This window comes from Lepidochelys kempii, chromosome 7, assembly GCF_965140285.1.
Source record: "Lepidochelys kempii isolate rLepKem1 chromosome 7, rLepKem1.hap1, whole genome shotgun sequence".
NCBI lineage: Eukaryota > Metazoa > Chordata > Testudines > Cheloniidae > Lepidochelys > Lepidochelys kempii.
The window spans coordinates 38093216-38116195 of NC_136386.1; the positions used below are offsets into that span (position 1 = coordinate 38093216).

The 22980-nt window shown below is 39.0% G+C and overlaps 1 protein-coding gene across 7 annotated transcripts in view; it reads right to left on the reverse strand.

Moving 5' to 3' along the window:
• Window positions 1-22980, reverse strand: part of SYN2 (synapsin II) — a 434891-nt gene that overhangs the window by 62553 nt on the left and 349358 nt on the right. For 5 of the 7 annotated variants that reach the window (XM_073352278.2, XM_073352281.2, XM_073352286.2 and 2 more), the window contains 3 exons: window positions 9422-9490; window positions 6466-6608; window positions 2544-2618 (listed from right to left, as the gene is read on the reverse strand). In XM_073352278.2, the coding sequence (XP_073208379.1) occupies window positions 2544-2618; window positions 6466-6608; window positions 9422-9490 (287 nt within the window). The remainder of the gene's footprint in view (window positions 1-2543; window positions 2619-6465; window positions 6609-9421; window positions 9491-22980) is intronic. The other 2 variants (XM_073352279.2, XM_073352282.2) reach the window with 1 other exon arrangement.

The window sequence follows — 22980 nt, forward strand, 5'->3', positions numbered from 1 at the left end:
AATATTTTACTGTCCATAAATGTATTCAACATGGTCAGTGATAGGTTATGAAGAAATCATTTAAAAGTAAACCAACACAATGAGAATGGACAATAGAATTTTAAAGGATGTTTCAAAAAAGCTATAGAAAGGATATAATTATCTGCTAAATTCTGTCGGGTTTTGGAATAACATTTCTGGAACTATTTTGGTTTAATGCCCATTAAACTATTATATTTTATAAGACTTTTCTATATGGAGTGTTCTATTGATTTTGTGTTCCTTACCTCAAATATTTTAGATAGTGTAATATAGTAAGTTAGGCCCTTTTTAGACTCTTAAGCACATTACCTCTTACATTACATTTTATTTATAACCTTGTCTTTGCTGGCACAAAGGTATATTTTTATAGTGCAATAACTAATGTGTGATAGTTATTTCTCTGTAAAATCCAAAGTGGAGACAAACCACTTCTAGTGTTACCACTTCTAGTGGTAGCTAGGTGAGGTCAGCACTATACTTCCATCCCCTCCCTCCCACCTGGGGATGACTAATTTACTTCACAGTAATATAAAAGTGCCTAGTCTCCACTATGTGTTTATTGTGGGATAGCTAATACGTGTAAACACACTTTTTTTTTTGGTCAGGGAAGATGTAGCCTCACTTTCTGAAAGGACAGAGGAGCATTTCAGCTCACTTTCACTTCCCCCTCAGAGTACAGAGCTATCACTGCCATGCTGAGGGATCTGTCTACATCAGGGGTGGGCAAACTTTTTGGCCCAAGGGCCACATCTGGGTATGGAAATTGTATGACAGGCCATGAATGCTCACAAAATTAGGGGTTGGGGAGCAGAAGAGGGTGAGGGCTTCAGCTGTGGGTGCAGGCTCTGGGGTGGGCCAGAAATGAGGAGTTCAGGTGTGGGATGGGGCTCCAGGTTGGGGTACGGGTGGAGGGGGTTGAGGGCTCTGGGGTGGGTGCTCTGGGCTGGGACCGAGGGGTTCGGAGGGTGGGACGGGGATCAGGGCTGGGGCCTGGAGTTGGGGTACAGGAGAGGGTCAGGGGTGCAGGCTCCAGGCAGTGCTTACCTCAAGCAGGTCCTGGAAGCAGTGGTATGTCCCTCATCCAGCTCCTATGCAGAGGCATGCCCAGGCGGGTCTGCGCACTGCCCCATCTGCAGGCATCTCCCCTGCAGCTCCCATTGGCCACAGTTGCTAGCCAATGGGAGCTGTGGGGGCAGCGCTTGGGGCCAGAGCAGAGTGCAGAGCTCCCTGGCTACCCCTCTGCATAGGAGCTGGAGAGGGAACATGCTGCTGCTTCTGGGAGCTGCACAGAGCCATGTCATACATGGAGCAGGGCAAGCCCCGGACACCACTCCCTGGCAGGAGCTTGAGGGCTGTATTAAAATATTTGAAGGGCCAGATGCGGCACCCAGGCCATAGTTTGCCCACCCCTGGTCTAGCTGGAAGGGGGCAGGCGCTGGACAGCAGGGAGCTGTCATTCCTCATCTCACTTTGTTTTCATCCTTGTAGAAAAGGCTGACTTTCCTGTGTCTGTCAATTCACAAGTGGGAATGCGTGACTGTAGCTTCCAGACTCAGAGAAACTGAAGGGAAAAATGTTATCATTAGTGAAGAAACTTTATTTTACCTTTTCACCACCTAACCACACTACAAAAAGGTGAAGATCTTTTAGCATCATGAAAACAAGGATAGGACATTTTTACTGTGCATAATTTGTTTACCTTCAAACAATGGCAACAGTTACAGAAGTAGAAAGAAGAAAAATCTCACAGCCGCAGTAAGACTCCAGAACTCTGTTTTCAGGGGACAGAGGCCTAGATACAGCTGAGGAACATACAAAAGTGAGCAATATCAGAGTACTGGGGCTAAGCTCAAACTGGTATGGAAGGGAAGAAAGAGCTTGATAGGGCTGTAGGAAGGGTTGCTTGATGGGTAGAAGAAGGAAGCAGTGGTGAACCTAACAAAACACCTGGACTGGTGTCATGGGAGACACCTCAGTACATCCCAGCAGCTGAGAAGAAACTTAGTGTAGTGTAGAGGTCTCAAGAGGGAAAGAATATGCCATTCAGCAGGGCTACAAAGAAGAAAATGCTTTGTGTGTCTGAAATTAAGACCAACCTGTTTGGTTGCACAGGAAAAGAAACTTTGCCCAAGCTAAAAAAAATATATGGATGGATGAAGGAGAGAAAAAGTACAATATACCAGGAGGAGAAGTCTGCTGGGGAGAAGAGGAGAAATGCATCAGAAGAAATGACTAGTCGACTAATGCTGTGGTGGTAAAGTGCCTGAATAGAATCCTGACTGGCTTGACGGTGAGTGCATAGATTTAGATTTAGGAATCTAAATAAGGATGTGGGAGCTTACCTTTAAGGCACTCACTATTTGGAAAACCTTGGCCATATTATCTCAATGAATTTTTCAAAAGGAACTCTTGGACCTTCAGTTAACACTACTTGCACTAACATCAGCCATGGGAATTTTTAATTAATTTAAAATGAAAATTATTTAAATTTCTAATTAGTCCATACATGAGGCTACACTTACCTATCTGACATAGCGATTTGTTCCAACATTGCAGAGCCAGTGTTTGTCTTCCAGTTTCCAGATATGGAAGTCCTCCTGAGATAAAAAAAATTACAGACACAATATTAACTGAGTACCTATTGCACACTTACATTTATTGTCAATAAACTGAACAGATATCTTCACCATCTGTCTTAAGTTGCTCTTATTTTCACACAACTATGATACCAATGGTTACCTCTGTTTCTCTCCTCCTGCTGCTTACCATATAATGTCCACACTGTGAAGAATTCAACTGATAACATAAGTCTCAGTAAAACATCATGCATACATTTTATAAAGTATGATAATGGCAGTTCCCCATGCCTTGTTGCCTGTTCACTTTCATAACTGTTGTGACAACTGTTGGTTAGTGGTGAGATCAGTAAGACTATTATGAAATTGCAGCTACCAGGGGTGAGTATGGATGCACCAACATTGTGAACTAATTCTAAATGCATAGCAAATAACAGGAGACAAAGAAAGCTTCACGTCCAGATATCAAATCCATTCCAAACTTTCATTTTAGCCAATTATAGAGTTAGGCCCTAACAGTGATATTCAGATGCATATTTTGAACCACTCCAAGGTTCAGGACTGTTCAGAGTCATTGTTCCAGTTTGACCCTAATCAAGATAGACTCTACCTGTGAAATCTGGATTTAGCTTCAGGCCCTGATTCTGGACCCTTCTCTAATTTAATGTAATTTAATTTATCTTTTATTCCTAATGATGTCATTTTAAAGCTCATTAACAAAAGCTATCATTTACCATCTCTCTTTTGGTGTCTATAATAGATCATCATCATCACCACTATATTTTATAAATGAGTACCTTTTATAACATTTTGGCTTTTTAAATCAACGATGATGAACAGTACAGAGAAGAGGAATGCACTCTGTAATTGTAAAGACTGTATTAGAAATGGGCAAAGGATACAAACAGTCTAAATTATGACCTTTTGTTTCCTGCTGGCAAAAGAACAGCAACACCTGTAATTTATGAGAGTGAATTACAGTGGCACTAGGCTTGTCTCCATCTTTCTATAAACCTAATTATGAGCTTGGGAAGAGGTATCAATCCACAGAGTAAAAGATTTTAAAATATATTAATTGAACAAACAGATGTACTAATTATGTATTAATCAGGGAATCAAGTCCTAGCACATTAGAGTGCATTACACTTGTGCCTATCATGTATTTTCAGCTCATATCCATCTTTGTGAAGTTTGAAGAGAAGCAATGTCTTAAAAGAAACAAAGAATGAGAGATTAATATAACACTTTCTACTAGCTCAAGTATAAAAGGCTTTTACTCCCCTCCAGTTTGATGAAAAATCACTTGCATTTCTATTCTGGCCAGTGACTTCTCTCCATGAAGAGGTACATAAATTACCATACACTGTACTTGCAATGCTGATGTGGTGTTTTGATACTACAGTACAGATTATTACTTTAGACTGATGTGAACACTACACATTAGTTTTGTTGTTCTTTTGGTCAGAGAATTATGAATTCAATGTGTGTTGCTTTTGGAAAGAGAGGGTGGGGATTTAAGATTAGTTGGTACTTTTGTACATATGTGTATGTTTTCATTGTGCTCCACCCTTTTTAATTATATTTCCTTGAAGTCAGATGTAATGAATCCTGTACTGGTAGTTGTGTGTGTGTCATGAAATCTTTTGAGGAGCTGTGGTATTTGGAGTGATCCAACACTGCATTTTGTCTATAATCGCCACTGACAAATGTTAAACATCCCTTTTTTTGTGAGTCATGGATCCAGATTATACCACAATTTCCCACAGAATTACAACACAGAAGCTCTTAATAACACTTTTTAAACTACAAAAACAAATGTTTTGCTGGTATTTTCTGTGGTGGCTCTTTAAGTACTCTGTTTCTGTGTCATAGCAGAAAATGAGAACCAGCTGTAGAACAAGATACTACTGACAAAACTTATATGAATGCATATGAGGTGTTGTACAGTGATTTGGTAAATCGCCTGTTTTTCATGTTGCTTTAGAGTATATAGCAATAGATTAATATTTCTTCATAAGAATCTAGGGGAATAACAGCTAGGCTCACAGTGTTCAGACACAATTCCCTACCTTGGAGAAAATGGAGATTTTAAAAAAAGTCTGAGGAACATACCACCATTTTAATTCAGTTTTTGAGGTCTGTTTTCCTATTTGCATTTTCAGAGTGGAAAAAAAAAAGCGTTAAATGTGGTAAATAGCATGAGTGAGACTCCTAAGAGAATTCTGGTCTTCAGTCAATCCAACAAATCTAGGGCTCAGTGCTGTGAAGCACAGAGTGCTTTAAACTCCCATCAACTTCACTGTTGATGAGGTGCAACACCTCAAAGAAGGAGCAGCTCACCACCTTGTACTATTGAACCATCAAATTGCTCATACGGACTCTGCTTCTGCTGGTCCTGCAGTGGTTTGTGTCATAACCATTCAGCAGTTGTACCTTACTGCTAAAACTGTGCTCTTTCGGAGCCACCAGTTGAAAGATACTGATAAGGAGGTCCGATGGGTACAAGTTGTATCGGGCCACAGTTGTTTTCATATAGGGTTATGGTTGTTTTCAAATTCTTAAGCATCTACCTTAAAACTGGTAACTGTAGCTGAAGATTTTGTAAAAATGCTTAAAGCACTTTATTGACATTTTGCTGAAATTTTATTATAAGAATTATCTTCGGGAAGGATTTCCAAGAGACCCAGCTTTGGTCCCAGTGAGTATTTTCTGTTACAGAAGTTCATTTGCTATTTGTTTCTTTTTCCTGTGTTTTTGTATTCTTGCATAATTCAATACTTTGTGTGTTAATGCAGCATTTTCTGAAACAAATGGTAGAGTTGTGTTAATCTCAGTGTTTCTGGTTTGCCCAATAAAAATTAGGAGTTAGGCTGTACTTTAGCTCAAATATAGCAATAAATAAAAAAAATTAATGTACAAGAATTCCTTCACCTTTCCAAAAATATGGGAATCCCTTGGTGCATACTACATATATTGTGTCCATTGCATCAACAACTGAATTATGGGTAACAAATTTATGTCTAGATCATGCAATGACCCCTGGAAAGACAGAGCTGTGAGCACCCACTTCAAGCTCTACTGACATCAGAAGAGCTCTATGTACATCTGTCTAAAGGTCATTGCAAGATTGGGGCCTCAGTTATATCAGTTGCAGTTAGAATGAAATATTCTGTGCCATTAGTCAAGAGTTATACATTCAGGTCTCTCTGTGAATGAAAATGACCTAAAGTTGTCTCAAAGATTTTTAATAATAAAATTGGGTCTTGTTGCTGAAGGGATTTAAAAAGTCACCTATAAAACAATCAGACCCCACTTCTTGTTGTTGGTTCCCTGAAACTATTTTGAGAAATTGCTGTGGAAGAGTTGACCCACATGGGAGTTGTAGGTAACCATTCTGCAATGTCCTAAGCATGTGTTTAATTACTCCCTTCTCTTTTCTCCCTCCAAAAAATAATTAGGAAGTACTTTGCCATCTTTTAAACCATTTGAAGTAAAGTCCATTTTGTCCTCTCCACAAGACCCCTTTTAATTTCCATTTTTTATAACCTCTGTATGCTTTCCATTAGAAATATCATTTATTTTATTCTCTCAGAGCATTTCCATTGTTATTTCTGTAACAAACAGAGTTCAACAAAATGCATTATTAATATAAACATGAAACAGCTGAGATATTTTAACACTTAAAAGCTTTTGAAATAATTGAAAATGTCCATCAACAAATTTAAAAAAGGCTAAAATACCTTCCTCCCAGAAGTGCTGATAATAAGGGACTATTTAAAAAGAGGCATTAGACTTCAATCAAGTGAACTTTGGTGCTGCTTTGTAAATATTGAAATCAGAAAATAAAAGGAAATATTTTTTGGCTCACATGTATGCTTTGTAGTTACTGCCTATCTTTTGGATCCTGATGTCGTATTTGGAGTCTATGAAGGGTTCAGTGGTGGCGTAGGTTTGGGTAAGTGCTACCACACTGGCTATGTCCTGAAAATCGTAGTGGTTGTCTACCTTAACCTGTTGTCATAACACAAACAGCAGGAGGAAGAGAAAAACAACAAGAATAGTTAAGCATGTAGTGTAAAATGCAATTGCAAATGACTCCTGTGAGAAATATTACTTTTTATAGTGTCAGCTTACAAAACAAAGAATGGATAATTTATCTGATCTGTAAAAAAAGCTATAGTTGTCAAAACTAGAATATGGCAAAAATATTCCTGCAATAAGCTGTGTAATTTCTAGCCAGAAATGTAACCTTCACTGTTGTAGAAGGCAATCATCAAGTATCGACATTACATTTTGTTTGTTGGAAACCCTTTTAAAATACTGATGTTTATTTCTGTGTCACATAAACGATCTCTAGGAATAGTTCTTTATAGGTAATTTATTGTAGCATTTTGGCATTTTAGTTTTAAGGATGCAGTGAACAGTACTTCTGTGTGGGATGGATCAGTTATAATAAGAGGAAGGAAGGAAGGAAAGGAATACAAAAGCCCAACCAAACCAAACAAGAAAAACCTAATTGCATTATCTGCCCATGAATTTTGAAGTCTGTTTATACCATTATGTGTCAAGACATCTCACCAGACTGGGAGATGTTTTTTAAAGGATTGAATTCTATAGTCTTAATCCAATATGGTTCAGCTCTTTCTGGCCTTCAGGAATCTTCATTAGAACCTGAAACACAAATGGTTGCTTATAGGACTTCATATTTAATTTTGAGATAAGTAAATACACCTACTGGGTATTTAGTATCTGTGTTGTACTTTTAAATAAGGTGACAGGCATACTAATGAAGATTTTGAGGGATAATGTGAAAACTGAATGTGTGTAAAAGCATGTGTTGGGTGTACACAAACTTTACATCAATCTTGTTTTAAAAATGTTTTGATAGTCAGGAACCAGTCCTCCAAGGTCCTAAGTGTTCTGAACTGAACTGAGGCTCAATAAATGCTGAGGGAACACATCATCTGACAAAAATAGATCAATATCTTGAAGGATGAGTCCATAGTTTTTTAAGGTGTAACCCTGTATATCAGAAGAATGTGAGTGCAGTAACTTGCACAGTGGGGCATATCCTGCTCCAACTGAAATCTATGGGAATTTCACCACTGACTCAGTGGGAATTGGACCAAGCTCAATGTTAACTATAAGTGCCTGGATTCAAAGCCTGTAGCTTTGATGTCAAAGCAGCCCATTATATTATCACAACTTTAGCCATTTCCATCAACTTTTGGATTTAAACGAAAATGTTATCCAACAAACTGGAACATTTTATAGGCCAAATTTAATGGTGATGGTTCGGAATCTGTGTAAATACAGTACGTCCCTCAGCCCACTCTGCTTCCAGCAGCTCCCATTGGCCTGGAGCAGCAAACCGCGGCCACTGGGAGCCGCGATCGGCCAAACCTGCAGACGTGGCAGGTAGACAAACTGGCCTGGCCCGCCAGGGGCTTTCCCTGCACAAGCGGCGGAACAAGTTTGTATCTATCTATAGCAGTGGTTCCCAATGTACTAATGCCAAAGTCTTGAAAAAATGTTATGGTATAAACACTTAAGTGGGAGTTGCATGCATATATTTAAGAACAGTATTTGGCCACTATGGTGGGAAAATTATGAATATATGGAAAAAGTTAGATGGTGTAGAAAAAATCCCATTAAAGAACCAATGTAGGTGGGAGAGGAGGAATAATGGAGTTACTAAGATTAAAAAATCCTCATACAAAGAGGTGTTGATAAACTTTCCCCAAATCAACATAGTAAGAACATCCAGGATGGTAAAGTAACAATGTGGAGAAGATAATAAGGTTCCTGGTTTTGTTTTTTAAATTCAAGTATATTTTATAGACCTCTTAAAAAGAGAGATTGGTTGCTTAAGCCAATCAACTCCTAGTAAGGATGTTTAAGCAATTACGTTGTTCAGTCATGGGATATTTGTTTGTGTCCATAATTTTTGTAGTAGGTGAGGTTTCTTGTGTACAGGAGGCTCAGAGCTATGCAAAATGTTAAATATCAAGGAAATTAAATAATTTCCTTAACAAATCCGAAATGCAAAGATTGCACATTTATTGACTAAAATATTTTAAATGACAAAAATCAATTTTCTACTATTCAATGGCTGATATTTCATTCATAGAATTTTTGGAAATCCAAGGGGATAAGTGTCATTTGATGACACTTTGCTGTTGTTCAATCCTTTTTCATCTGAAGATCTCTTAGCACTTTGGAAATGTCTACCAATTGAGTACCTGCACCCATTGACATCAGTGGAAGCATAATTGAGCTATACAATCAAACCACCATTGTGAGATGTAAGTGATACAGAAATTGCTTCACCCACCAGTGAAATGCAGTTGCCTCTGGATTGAATGCAGCGAGTGTGTGCAACTCTACAGGACAGGAAATGAAGAAAAATACTGTATCCAATTGAAACTACTGTGGGAATTTAGAAAGCTGTAGGAGAATTTATTCACCAGATTCTCAGACCTGCAAATCTTTACTTGTGCTTATAAACCTGACTTTTCAGGTAGTTCTGCTGCAGGCAACAGAATTATCATATAAGGCCCTGATTCAGGAAAGCATTTGAGCATGTGGTTAAGTCCCTCTCTCAAGGTCAGAATTTAAGATGTCTGGGGATGTAAGCATATGCTTTAGTACTGTCCTGAATAGGGACCCAAGTAACGCTTTGCACAATCAGGACCCTGAGTTGGAATCTGGCCAGTGCACAAGTTTTAACACCTACTGTGGAGAAGTTTATATATTTTAATATTTAGACAATTAAAATGTAGACTAGCACCAGAAAACCCCTATCATGTATATATAAATAGCACCTGCACCTTTCCCATGCCTGAATGAGCATGTCCAATCTTCACGACAACAGGAAACGTTGGCAGTGTTAACTAAGAGGGGAAGAAAAGAAAAACAATATTAATTTAACTGACCATTGACGTCATGAACATTTTAATATTCATGAAAATAACTTCTGAAGTAGCTGTTCAGGATTCATTAGAACTTTTTTCATCCTGGTTTAAACTTGCCTGCATATCTTCATCTGTCAAACTGACGTTTGCAAGAACATAATCGTTACTATGTTACACTACTCTCTGTCCCATGTAGCTTTAGTTTATACAACACAACAAAAAATGCAGTCAAACAGCTCTTCCCATGCAGATATTTTAGAAGTATCCATGGATTGCTCAGATATTTAACTTGAACCCAAGGGTTTGTTTAAACAGAGCTGGGCTACATTATGAATAACATGCCCGTACAACATCTTAGATAATTGCATAATCAAAAGCTACATTCCAATTTCAGAAGATAAAAAAAATTATCTGAAGAAGTTTGAAACTTCATTTATTGCAAAGCTCTGCTGAGAAAAAACTTCTTCATAATAAAGATACACCCACAACATTCTAACTCAGTTTAGGATTCCAAACACAGAGAAGACCTTTATCCTCACAGCATGTAGCATTAAAAACAACATTTGCCACTCTCCAGTTAGAACTTGATTTGGAGAGATGCTGAAAGATGTGTACCTTCCATTGATAACAGTCATTCTCATGTCTCTCAGCCTGCTCAGATTCAACGGCAGAAGATCTCCTCCAGGTGACTACAAATAGCTGGGAGGGTGGAGATTGGATTTTAATGGCACTCTCTGTACCTGTAAGTTGAATTTCTAACTTAAAACCCCAGGGTTAGCATCTGGGCTTCCCATTATATATTTGATTGGCAAGCCAGGTAATCTTTGGTGCTCATAAGGACAGTGATCTCAAAGCATGAGAAGAGTATGAGAGCCAAATCCTCTTTGTTAAAGAGGGCACTTCATCTCTCATGGATTTCAGTGCTCCATCACCAAAACTGGTTCGTACCATGCTCTGCATGTGTGTGTGTTTGAGGGGAGGAAGAGAGAAGACTCATATTTTCTCAGAACCCATCAAACCAAGGGAGAATAAAGCAAAATGCCAGAAATGAATAGTACACTTCTACACCACATCTTGCAGGGTGGATAAAAATAAATGATTTAAAAAAAACAAACATTTAAATTAAAAAAATCCATTTTTTAAAATCAGATCTTTTTGATAAAATGCATTTTGAGGAAAAAAACCCTATCTAAAGCTACATTATAGCTCAAAGATATCTCATCATGGAATAGGGATTATAAATTCTAATTCTATAGTAAGAGACAATGTATTCATGTAATGTTTAAGAAAAGTTTTGTAAATGAGTTCCAATAGTTCATAGATTAGGGACCCAATCTTATGGGGTTCCAGGGGCTTCTGTATAGATTATTTAGGTTAATCTTTTTATCTACTTTATGGAACTCATATGCTCAGTCTAGAAGATACCATCAGAGATGCTTAGTTTTGCAGTTCTCAAACTATGGATTTGTGCGTCCAGAGATAACATGCTTGTTAACAGCAAAAATGTTTTAAAATAAATAAATAATTAATATATAGATGTGAGAAATAACAGATCTCAACTCTATTGTCCCTCTGCAAATTTGTGTACACAGAGTCAATCCCTTACCTCTCTCTAAAAATGCAAAGTTTCAAAAAGTTGAATGAACAGAAGATTGTTGGGCGTGGAATAGATCTGGACAAGAAGAAGTCTGGAGATAAATGTGAAGAAGGGAGGACAGGCAGTAGAAACAAAAGTGAAACTGTTTGAGCAGCATATTCCAAAAGTCTTGAGGTCTCTGAGTGTAGCCTTCATTGATTTGAGATCTATCATACAGTTCTCTCACAGAAGGGAAAACCTATAATGGCAGTAGGCTGTAAAAGAAACCCAATTTGGGAATATTTTAATGAAGTTCCTTTACCTGTGGATAAGACAGACATGCGTGCAAAATGCAAACAGTGCAACAAAGAAATGCAAGGCCTGGTTTTCCGAAACAACATCATGAGAAGTATTCCTTCTTAGGAGGAAGCTGCGTTGAAGATGATGAAAGGAACATGCCTGAACATGCAGGATCTTCAGGTTGGTAAACGTTTTTATTTCATACTTCTTTCTTAAGGACTGCCTGTCTTCCTTCTGGACTGTTCTTGAATTCTCATGTTTGAGCAAAAAATATAGTTGTTACTCTATGGTACTATCATTTTAGATGCAGTTGTGATACAAAATAAATAGGTGAAATAGGCAAATATTTCTTTTACAATTTTACCTTTAAAGTAGTACTGAGTGTCAGTGAATGCAATGAGTAATACTAAATGAGCATTATGGTAATAATAATTAAATAACTGCATTGACTTATTTTGTTTAGGAGAATCCATCAACAACATACAGGATTCTGAGGACTATCCACCTTCAAGATCACCATCATTTTCTATAGTTTCAGAGTTATCTGCCAATGATAGTGTTTCAGTCACATCACGTTTGTCACATAGCCACAGTATATCACCTGTAGCAAAAAGGAAAAAAAAATCTCCATCATCCAGAAACAACCATAGATAAGTTTGTGATAAGAATCAGCAGATTACAAAATGAGGTAATTGAGGAAAAAATTGCCCGGTTTGTTTAAGCAACAAACTCTCCTTTCCGTATGGTTGAGAACCCACACTTCATTAACATGGTTCAGTCATTAAGACCAGGATACAGTCCACCCAATAGAGCAAATGTCTCAGGCAAATTGCTGGATAAAGTGTATGAAAGAGAAATTGAGCAGTGTCCAAAAGGTCTAGAGGTTGAAATTGTTAACCTGAGTCTTGACAGGTTGAGCAATGTCCACAATAATCCTGTTGTATGTGCTTGTGTGACAGAAGAAGAAGGGAATGTCTTCCTTACAGAAACAACTGAGACACCAGAAAATGCACACATAGCAGAATACTTACAAGAAGTAGCAGTAAAAGCCATAACAAACTGTGGAAAAAAAATCAAATGTCTAGTACGCAGTTTGGTCACAGAAAATGCTGCAAATGTATCCAAGATGAGAAGAAATTATTTAGAAGAGAGTCCCAAGCTAATAACATACGGTTGCAGTGCTCATTTGATGCACCTCCTAGCCAAAGACTTCAGTGTTCCAGAAATAAAGGCTAATGTTGCTGAAATTGCAAAATACTTCCGTAACAACCACTTTGGAGCAGCTATTCTGAAAAAAGTGGGAGGAATCAAGCTAACTGTCTCACAAGACGTACACTGGAACTCAGGAGTGGACTGTTTTGAGCACTATATCAAGAACTGGCCTAATCTGATGATAGTTTGTGAACAAAATCGTGAAAAAAATAGATGGGCACGGTCACAGCCAAAGTTCTCAACATTGGGCTTAAAAGAAATGTTGAACACATGCCAAGTACCCTGAAGCCTATTTCTGTAGCCTTGAACAAAATGCAGGGAAATAGCTGTTTTATTGTTGATGTTCTTGAAATTTGGAAGGAACTGAGTGAGATCTTAAAAAGAGAAATATGCAATGACAGAGTTAAATTACAGGCATTAAAAACCGAATGAGACAAGCACTATCTCCAGCTCATTTTCTTGCAAATATTCTCAATACTCGGTACCAGGGTCAAACCTTAACTGCTGAAGAAGAGGAGTTGGCTATGACATGGACATCCAGCAATCATCCCTCCATAATGCCAACTATAATAAACTTCAGAGTTAAGGGTGAACCAGTCAAGAAATATAGGTTTGCTGACTTTTAAAGAAAGTCACACGAGTGAACTAGTGGAAGTCACTTAAGCACTTGGATTCAGAGACTGTTGAAGTGATAATCTCACTTTTAACAGCAGTAGCTTCTTCTGCCAGTGTAGAAAGAATATTTTCTTCCTTTGGACTAATTCATTTCAAACTGAGAAATCGTTTGGAACCTGAAAAAGCAGGAAAGCTTGTTTTTCTTTTCCAGATGATGAACAAACAGGAAAACGAAGGTGAAGACGACTGAGTTAGCTGCAGAAGCCAATATTTTAAGTTTCTCATTTGACCTGGCTGACATCGTTGATTTAATTTTTGTGTTTTTTTTTAAAATATTTCATTTAACTATTTTAGTTAAAAACAATTTTAACAAAAACAAACCTGATTTTAAAAAACTTGAATGTTTAACTAAATTCAAAAATGCATATGCTTGTTTTGTTAAAATATTATATGTTTGTGGTTGAAGAAAAAAATCCAGAATACATAATGTCGTAGTTTTAGTTAAATAAAACAATTTAAAATGTCTGTCTGGTGATGTTCTCCTTCTAATACAACATGGCAAGAAAATCCTCCAAATATTAATTATTAACCTGTTGAATTGGAGATAGTTACCTCCCAATGCTTTCATAAATATCTGCTTCAATTACCTTTAGTAAATGAAATAACCAAACAATCATTCATTTTCTGATATAGCTGTAAAACTAATCTGAAAAGTTTTCAAAATAAATCATTTGAAAATGTATATTGTGTACCTTCTAAAAATGAAACCTACATCTCTCTCTGAGTTGTGAAGAATATGTGTTAAGGTTATAACAACCAGCAAGAATGTACTTTTATGTAGAAATCCATGATTAAATCAAGTCTTCCTGACTAGTGATTTAAATCAATTTGATTTAAATCAAATCCACACTGACATCTTGTAGAATTTAATGGGGAATTTTAGGCATCCCTTTTTACAGTATAGTTGGAACCTTTAATAACTACAGTTGTAACCCATTCATTAATTTTCTTCTTTATAAAATCCTTAGAAGCTTTGTTGAGCGGCTTAGTAGATCTGTTAGAATTGCACAACTTTGCAATCAGTATTGCTCCTCAATAACACATCTGAGTCAATGCTGCTCCAACTGATTTTTCTATATTCCTAAAAAACCAACAAACAAAAATCCCTACAGTTGTTTTTGTAGGAAGTTGCATAATAGAGTTTCTTTTTTATTTACCTTTTCCCCCCAAAGCAAATGTTGACTATGATAATAGAAAGAAAATGTGAACTGAAGGCCTTAAGGCTTACAATAGAAGTCTGGATTTCTTATGTAATGCTGTGTGTCTTCTATTGAGAATGGCCAAGTTTAAATTAATAGTGTACTGCAGGGAGGCATTTTGACACAAGCCAAGAAGGTAGCTAGCTAATGTTTCTTCCTTGAAATCTGGCCTCTGCTGCTGCAAGCTCCAGTTGCAGCTGGGATTTCAATTTCATTATGAGATTCTTGTGAGCTTGAATGGGGGTAATTATCTTTGAATACAGCAATTGTGACTTCATACTCTTCATGCAGTAAATCAGTCACAGAGCTGGGAATACAGAACCCTGGTCTGCTGGTTCCTCCAAATTCACTGCTCTAAAGCCTGGACTATGCATCCTCTCTGAATTTAAACTCCAGGGCAGGGCAGGAAGCAAGTGAATGGGTATATTATATCAAACAACAACTACAATAGAGTAAAAGAAAATATGTACAATTAGGGTTATTTTTAACCAAAGAAGGCATTTTGTGCATCTCATGTTTTAGATAGTGACAGCCTACTGTTCTCTGCTATCTGGGAGTAAGGAATGAAAGATGCAATCAATGTGGAAAGGTAGGAACACTTCATACACAGAGCTAAAATAGAATTGTCAGTATCCTGGAAAAAACAACAGGCACCTTAAGAATTTCAAAACATCCTATGCATAGCCAAGTTGTTTTATGCTATCAGTATAATCCTGATGACAATGGCAATACATTTAAGCCTGACACATCTGAATAGTATTTCATATCAGCAACCTTTTGGCAGAAACAGCCAATTAAATGTTAAGCACACATTTTTATTCCCAATTGTCACGGTTCCTCCCCCACTCTGAACTCTAGGGTACAGATGTGGGGACCTGCATGAAAAACCTCCCAAGCTTATCTTTACCAGCTTAGGTCAAAACTTCCCCAAGGTACAAAATATTACACCTTGGACTGGCCGCTACCACCACCAAACTAATACTGGTTACTGGGGAAGAGCTGTTTGGACGCATCCTTCCCCCCAAAATACTTCCCAAAACCTTGCACCCCACTTCCTGGACAAGGTTTGGTAAAAAGCCTCACCAATTTGCTTAGGTGACTACAGATCCAGACCCTTGGATCTTAAGAACAATGAACAATCCTCCCAACACTTGCACCCCCCCTTTCCTGGGAAATGTTGGATAAAAAGCCTCACCAATTTGCATAGGTGACCACAGACCCAAACCCTTGGATCTGAGAACAATGAAAAAGCATTCAGTGTTTTACAAGAAGACTTTTAATAAAAAATAGAAGTAAATAGAAATAAAGAGATCCCCCCTGTAAAATCAGGATGGTAGATATCTTACAGGGTAATTAGATTCAAAAACATAGAGAACCCCTCTAGGCAAAACCTTAAGTTACAAAAAAGATACACAGACAGAAATAGTTATTCTATTCAGCACAATTCTTTTCTCAGCCATTTAAAGAAATCATAATCTAACACATACCTAGCTAGATTACTTACTAAAAGTTCTAAGACTCCATTCCTGTTCTGTCCCCGGCCAGCACACATACAGACAGACACAGACCCTTTGTTTCTCTCCCTCCTCCCAGCTTTTGAAAGTATCTTGTCTCCTCATTGGTCATTTTGGTCAGGTGCCAGCGAGGTTACCTTTAGCTTCTTAACCCTTTACAGGTGAGAGGAGCTTTCCCCTGGCCAGGAGGGATTTCAAAGGGGTTTACCCTTCCCTTTATATTTATGACACCAATAATGCAATTGGTCATTCCATTGAATTAAAATAGTAATGTAATATCTTTTATGAAGGAACTATGCATTTAAAAGTTGGTTTTAACCGAGTAGTTCATTTTAATTGCAGAAAGATGTTAAAACACTGTAAATATACTGTAAATGCAACATTTAGGCAGATTTTGGCCATTGTTACATAATTGTGAGTGAAAATTTAGCAGCACAAAAACACACACTTGCTACTTTTTCTAATGATGTCCCAAGGGACAATAGACTTTACTTCCTATTGGGAACAAATTTGGTCATTAAGAGCCTGCTTTTCAAATCTAAATGTGCACGTTTACACACCCAAATATGATTAGTTCATTAACAGATACTTAAATTAGAAGTCAAAGTATTTTCAAATGACCATGTACGTGCACAAAGAAACTTTGTATGCAAATGAGGCATGCTTTTGTGTGTGTAGAGTTAAGAAAAAACAGGTCACAATGAGAATGAGATATGTCCTCTGGAAAAACAGGTGATACTGTAAACTTTTTTTTTCTAAAAAAACCAAGACTTCTGGCCAGATCCTGGCTCCCTGTTTATCCTATCAAGGGGCATGGAAGGGGCTCCCCCAATCCTCACCCCATTCTGTGTGGCCACTTAGGGGCCTATAAAAAGCAAGCAATGCTAAACGTTTTCTACTACTAATTTAAATGGTTTGACTTCATTTTTGCATTTAGGACCTAACTCAGCAAAGCACTTAAACACATGCTTAATGTTAAGTATGTACTGAGAGTACTTTATTATACTAAGGTTTTAATCAGCGGAGGGTAGTTCTCTATATGTAAAGCTGCTGTACTTGTACACTGTTACTCGGGGGTAACTAAACTCATTAACGATTTTACCTGGTCTTGCAGTATTTGGGAACTGAACTAAACAAAACATATCATCAACACTTAGCGCGACAGCTGGTCAAAATCTTTTAAACCCACTGTTTGGGGTTCCCCCCCACAAATTATCAATATAAACAAATCTATTTTCCTGCTGTGATCAAATGGGAATTTTCTGTAATATTTTTATGAATGATATGCATGCAAGTGACTTACGTGACCTAGGATTCCAGCCCAATGAGTATAGAAGGACTAAATGCTACCCTGGGGAAGAGGAGGAGACGTGAGCGGTTTGTACCATGTATCTGGCTGGGGTGGTATGAATAGGTCATTAAGGACTGGCTGAAACTAAACCACAGCAGTGGAGGATCCAGAAAGCCCAGGGGAACCCCAAGGACTGAACAACTGACACCTATCAACAGGAATTTCTGAACTCAGAGCATGCGTCTGCAAGAGGAAAACAATGGACCAAGAGGTGAGACTAGGATAAGAGCTGGCCTTGGGACACATAGGAGCTCTAACCTGGCAATGACAGCCTGAGCAGGTGGGTGAGGTTCTGTGGCCTGCAGCATGCAGGAGGTCAGACTAAATGATCACAACCGTCACTTCTAACTTTAAAGTCTATGAGAGCCAAAATGGCTTCTATAGCAAGTTGGTTGGGTGGAGCCCTGATGCTTTCCAGTCCGAACTCTAACTTAACCTTTGCTTCTCTTTGCTAACCTAAGGACTTCCCACTGCTGTATTCCAGTTGACTAATAAATGCTACTTTGTTTTGAAAAGGCTACTTGGTGTCTGCAAATGTTGACGTGCATTGATCCCCAAAGAGGCTGAAAGTCCCTGAACAGGAGTCTAGCTTGGTTGAACTTGCGGGCAGAGCGCACAGTGTGAAACAGGAGTGCTGGAGCCCAGAGGCTCAGTCTTGGAGGTGTTGAAGCTACTTAGCCTACCCTTAAAGAAGAGTGGCACTTCTTGGGGCTCTGGCATACTGAAGAGGTACCTCCAAGAACCTGTTAAAAGCTGGGATGTAGCACGGATCCTGTGGCACTGTGACTCCCCCTAAAATTTCAATACAGTTTTTGATTATTTTTAATTAAAAATAATCAAAAACAAATTTTGAAAAATTAAGCAATGTACCATTTTCAAACCCTTTGCAATGAAAACAATTTTGAAATCTCAATTTTTCATGTAACTAAACACCCTTCACCCATAACTCCCAAAGCACTGAAGTTGAGTTACTATTATTATCTTCATTTTATAAAGGGGAAAATGAGACACAGAAGGGTAAAGTAAATTGGCCAAGGTCACATAGTGAATCAACTGGAGAGCTAGGAACAGAACCCTTGTCTGATTCCCCTTCCTGTGTCCTATTCTCTGGAACACACAGCCCACAGAGATATTATTTACTGATGTAAGAACATGTATTCTTTATTGAATTACTGTATCTATTTTCTAAATTACCTACCATCCTCAACCCTTATCTTTGATACAACACTTTATGGGTCCCTTATTTTGACTCAACTGCACTTTCATCATTTGAATTGCCACCAACTCTTGTTTTATGCCTCTCGATAATGTGTTTTCTGACCCATAACTTACACGCTAAGGTTATCATCATTAATGCACGTCAAATTAATATAAATTACTTTTTTACTTTTCCCACTTTGTTCCCATTATTTAGTAAAGCTGTAAAATACTAAGTATTTCAGGAGCGAATTTGCTTATGAAATGAAATGTCTATAATAAATTGTATTTTTTTGCAATTCTTTTGTCTTCTAAGCAGCAGATCCCACCTCAAATGCTTTTCTGTTAAAAATGTCTAACAAATTACTTTGCATAGACTGTAAGTACTTTGGGACTGTGCAGTACCTAGTATAACAGAGCCCTGATTAGGCCTTCCAGATGCTACTGCAATGCAAATCATAACATAGCATGTAAACTATTTCTATTGTCCAGTCAAACGACAGAAGCCCCAGTCTTGCATGGCTTTAGGTACGTAAATAGTTCTATTAGCATCCATCACTCATGTGCATAAGTTGGGGCTGATGCTGGATCTCCCATTATATGAATGCATGAATCATTGCTTCTATGGAGCAAAAGTAATTTCTCTTTCCCTGCACATTCCTTCACTACTGTAAACTACAGACCTCTCAGACACCAAACTCAACTAGTTCCAGATCATTATAATCAAGAATGTTACATTAGACTGGAATTAATACCAGCCTACGCAATGCCTCAAGAGACACCTCTTTCTAACTCAATACACTGCTGGATTTCACTGGTCCCTTTTCTTTTTTAGGAAATATGTTTAGTCTGGTTCTAAATAAAAGTACATCCATTAACGATGTAAGGCATTACAAACAAAGCATTAAATAAAACAGAGGGAAGGCAGGAAAGTGGGCATGATGAGACGTGGAACATAGAATCATAGGATTATTGATTAGGATTATTGGAAGGGACCTCGAGAGGTCATCTAGTCCAGTCTTCTGCACTCATGGCAGGACTAAGTATTATCTCTAGACCATCCCTGACATGTGTTTGTCTAACATGCTCTTAAAAATCCAATGATGCAGATTCTACAACCTCCATAGGCAATTTATTCCAGTGCTTAACCACCCTGACAGTTAGGAAGTTTTTCCTAATGTCCAACATAACGGCCCTTGCTGCAATTTAAGCCCATTACTTCTTGTCCTATCCTCAGAGGTTAAGGAGAACAGTTTTTCTCCCTTCTCCTTGTAACACCCTTTTATGTACTTAAAAGTTATCATGTCCTCTCTCAGTCTTCTCTTCTCTACACTAAAGAAACACAGTTTTTTCAATCTTCCCTCACAGGTCATGTTTTCTAGATGTTTAATCATTTTTGTTGCTCTTCTCTGGCCTTTCTCCAATTTGTCCACATTCTTCCTGAAATGTGGCTCCCAGAATTGGTCACAATACTCCAGTTGAGGCCTAATCAGCGTGGAGTAGAGTGGAAGAATTACTTCTCGTGTCTTGTTTACAACACTCCTGCTAATACATCCAAGAAAGATGTTTGCTTTTCTTGCAACAATGTTATACTGTTGACTCATACTTAGCGTGTGATGGATATTGGGATGGTTACACTTTCTCCTCCTTACCACATGGGAACACTGGGGGAATAAATTCTAGTGCTTCAGGAAGTGGGTTTAAATTAGCAGGTGATAAATCCCGCTTCTGGTACTGAAACCCTTAATCACATGCTCAAATAGATCCCTATTCAGTAAAAACATAAACATGCACAGTTTTAAGCACATGCTGAAGTTTCACCAACTTCAATGGGACTTCTACATGTGTTTAAGTGCTGAATGGGGTCCTGATTGAGTAAACTCCCCAGCATGATACAAGAGAGCACCATACTGTTGAAGGCTCTGTTCATCAGCAGAGATGTAAAGCTAAAAGAACCTAAGTGGTTGTGGCCTTTAAAGTTCCTATAGCACATCTCACAAGTTTAAGAGGTGTTTTTTTCTGTATTCTAACTAAAATACCTGTAGGGATGACAGCATTCTGCCTACTTAAATTCCCCAGTGACTGCATATGGAAAAATATTTTTTCTATCACTTTCAGAAAGAAACTGTTTTGTCATGGCCACATTTCAATGATGGGTGATTCCCGTGTAAATATCATTCGTATTTCTGCAAGGCACCTTTACACGTCAGAATGGTGCTGCAGACATCAATAAATAATCATAGAATCATAGAATATCAGGGTTGGAAGGGACCTCAGGAGGTCATCTAGTCCAACCCCCTGCTCAAAAGCAGGACCCATCCCCAATTAAATCATCCCAGCCAGGGCTTTGTCAAGCCTGACCTTAAAAACTTCTAAGGAAGGAGATTCCACCACCTCCCTAGGCAACGCATTCCAGTGTTTCACCACCCTCCTAGTGAAAAAGTTTTTCCTAATATCCAACCTAAACCTACCCCACTGCAACTTGAGACCATTACTCCTTGTCCTGTCCTCTTCCACCACTGAGAATAGTCTAGAACCATCCTCTCTGGAACTACCTCTCAGGTAGTTGAAAGCAGCTATCAAATCCCCCCTCATTCTTCTCTTCCGCAGACTAAACAATCCCAGTTCCCTCAGCCTCTCCTCATAACTCGTGTTCCAGACCCCTAATCATTTTTGTTGCCCTTCGCTGGACTCTCTCCAATTTATCCACATCCTTCTTGTAGTATGGGGCCCAAAACTGGACACAGTACTCCAGATGAGGCCTCACCAATGTCGAATAGAGGGGGACGATCACGTCCCTCGATCTGCTCGCTATGCCCCTACTTATACATCCCAAAATGCCATTGGCCTTCTTGGCAACAAGGGCACACTGCTGACTCATATCCAGCTTCTCGTCCACTGTCACCCCTAGGTCCTTTTCCGCAGAACTGCTGCCTAGCCATTCGGTCCCTAGTCTGTAGCTGTGCATTGGGTTCTTCCGTCCTAAATGCAGGACCCTGCACTTATCCTTATTGAACCTCATCAGATTTCTTTTGGCCCAATCCTCCAATTTGTCTAGGTCCCTCTGTATCCTATCCCTCCCCTCCAGCGTATCTACCACTCCTCCCAGTTTAGTATCATCCGCAAATTTGCTGAGAGTGCAATCCACACCATCCATGAAGATATTGAACAAAACCGGCCCCAGGACCGACTCCTGGGGCACTCCACTTGACACCGGCTGCCAACTAGACATGGAGCCATTGATCACTACCCGCTGAGCCCGACAATCTAGCCAACTTTCTACTCACCTTATAGTGCATTCATCCAGCCCATACTTCTTTAACTTGCTGACAAGAATACTGTGGGAGACCATGTCAAAAGCTTTGCTAAAGTCAAGATACAATACATCCACTGCTTTCCCTTCATCCACAGAACCAGTAATCTCATCATAGAAGGTGATTAGATTAGTCAGGCATGACCTTCCCTTGGTGAATCCATGCTGACTGTTCCTGATCACTTTCCTCTCATGTAAGTGCTTCAGGATTGATTCTTTGAGGACCTGCTCCATGATTTTTCTGGGGACTGAAGTGAGGCTCACTGGCCTGTAGTTCCCAGGATCCTCCTTCTTCCCTTTTTTAAAGATTGGCACTACATTAGCCTTTTTCCAGTCATCCGGGACTTCCCCCGTTCACCACGAGTTTTCAAAGATCATGGCCAATGGCTCTGCTATCGCAGCCGCCAGTTCCTTTAGCACTCTCGGATGCAACTCGTCCGGCCCCATGGACTTGTGCACGTCCAACTTTTCTAAATAGTACCTAACCACCTCTTTCTCCACAGAGGGCTGGCCATCTATTCCCCATGTTGTGATGCCCAGCACAGCAGTCTGGGAGCTGACCTTGTTAGTGAAGACAGAGGCAAAAAAAGCATTGAGTACATTAGCTTTTTCCACATCCTCTGTCACTAGGTTGCCTCCCTCATTCGTTAAGGGGCCCACACTTTCCTTGGCTTTCTTCTTGTTGCCAACATACCTGAAGAAACCCTTCTTGTTACTCTTAACATCTCTCGCTAGCTGCAGCTCCAGGTGTGATTTGGCCCTCCTGATTTCATTCCTACATACCCGAGCAATATTTTTATACTCTTTCCTGGTCATATGTCCAAACTTCCACTTCTTGTAAGCTTCTTTTTTATGCTTAAGATCTGCTAGGATTTCACCGTTAAGCCAAGCTGGTCGCCTGCCATATTTACTATTCTTTCGACACATCAGGATGGTTTGTCCCTGTAACCTCAACAGGGATTCCTTGAAATACAGCCAGCTCTCCTGGACTCCTTTCCCCTTCATGTTAGTCCCCCAGGGGATCCTACCCATCCGTTCCCTGAGGGAGTCGAAGTCTGCTTTCCTAAAGTCCAGGGTCCATATCCTGCTGCTTACCTTTCTTCCCTGTGTCAGGATCCTGAACTCAACCAAC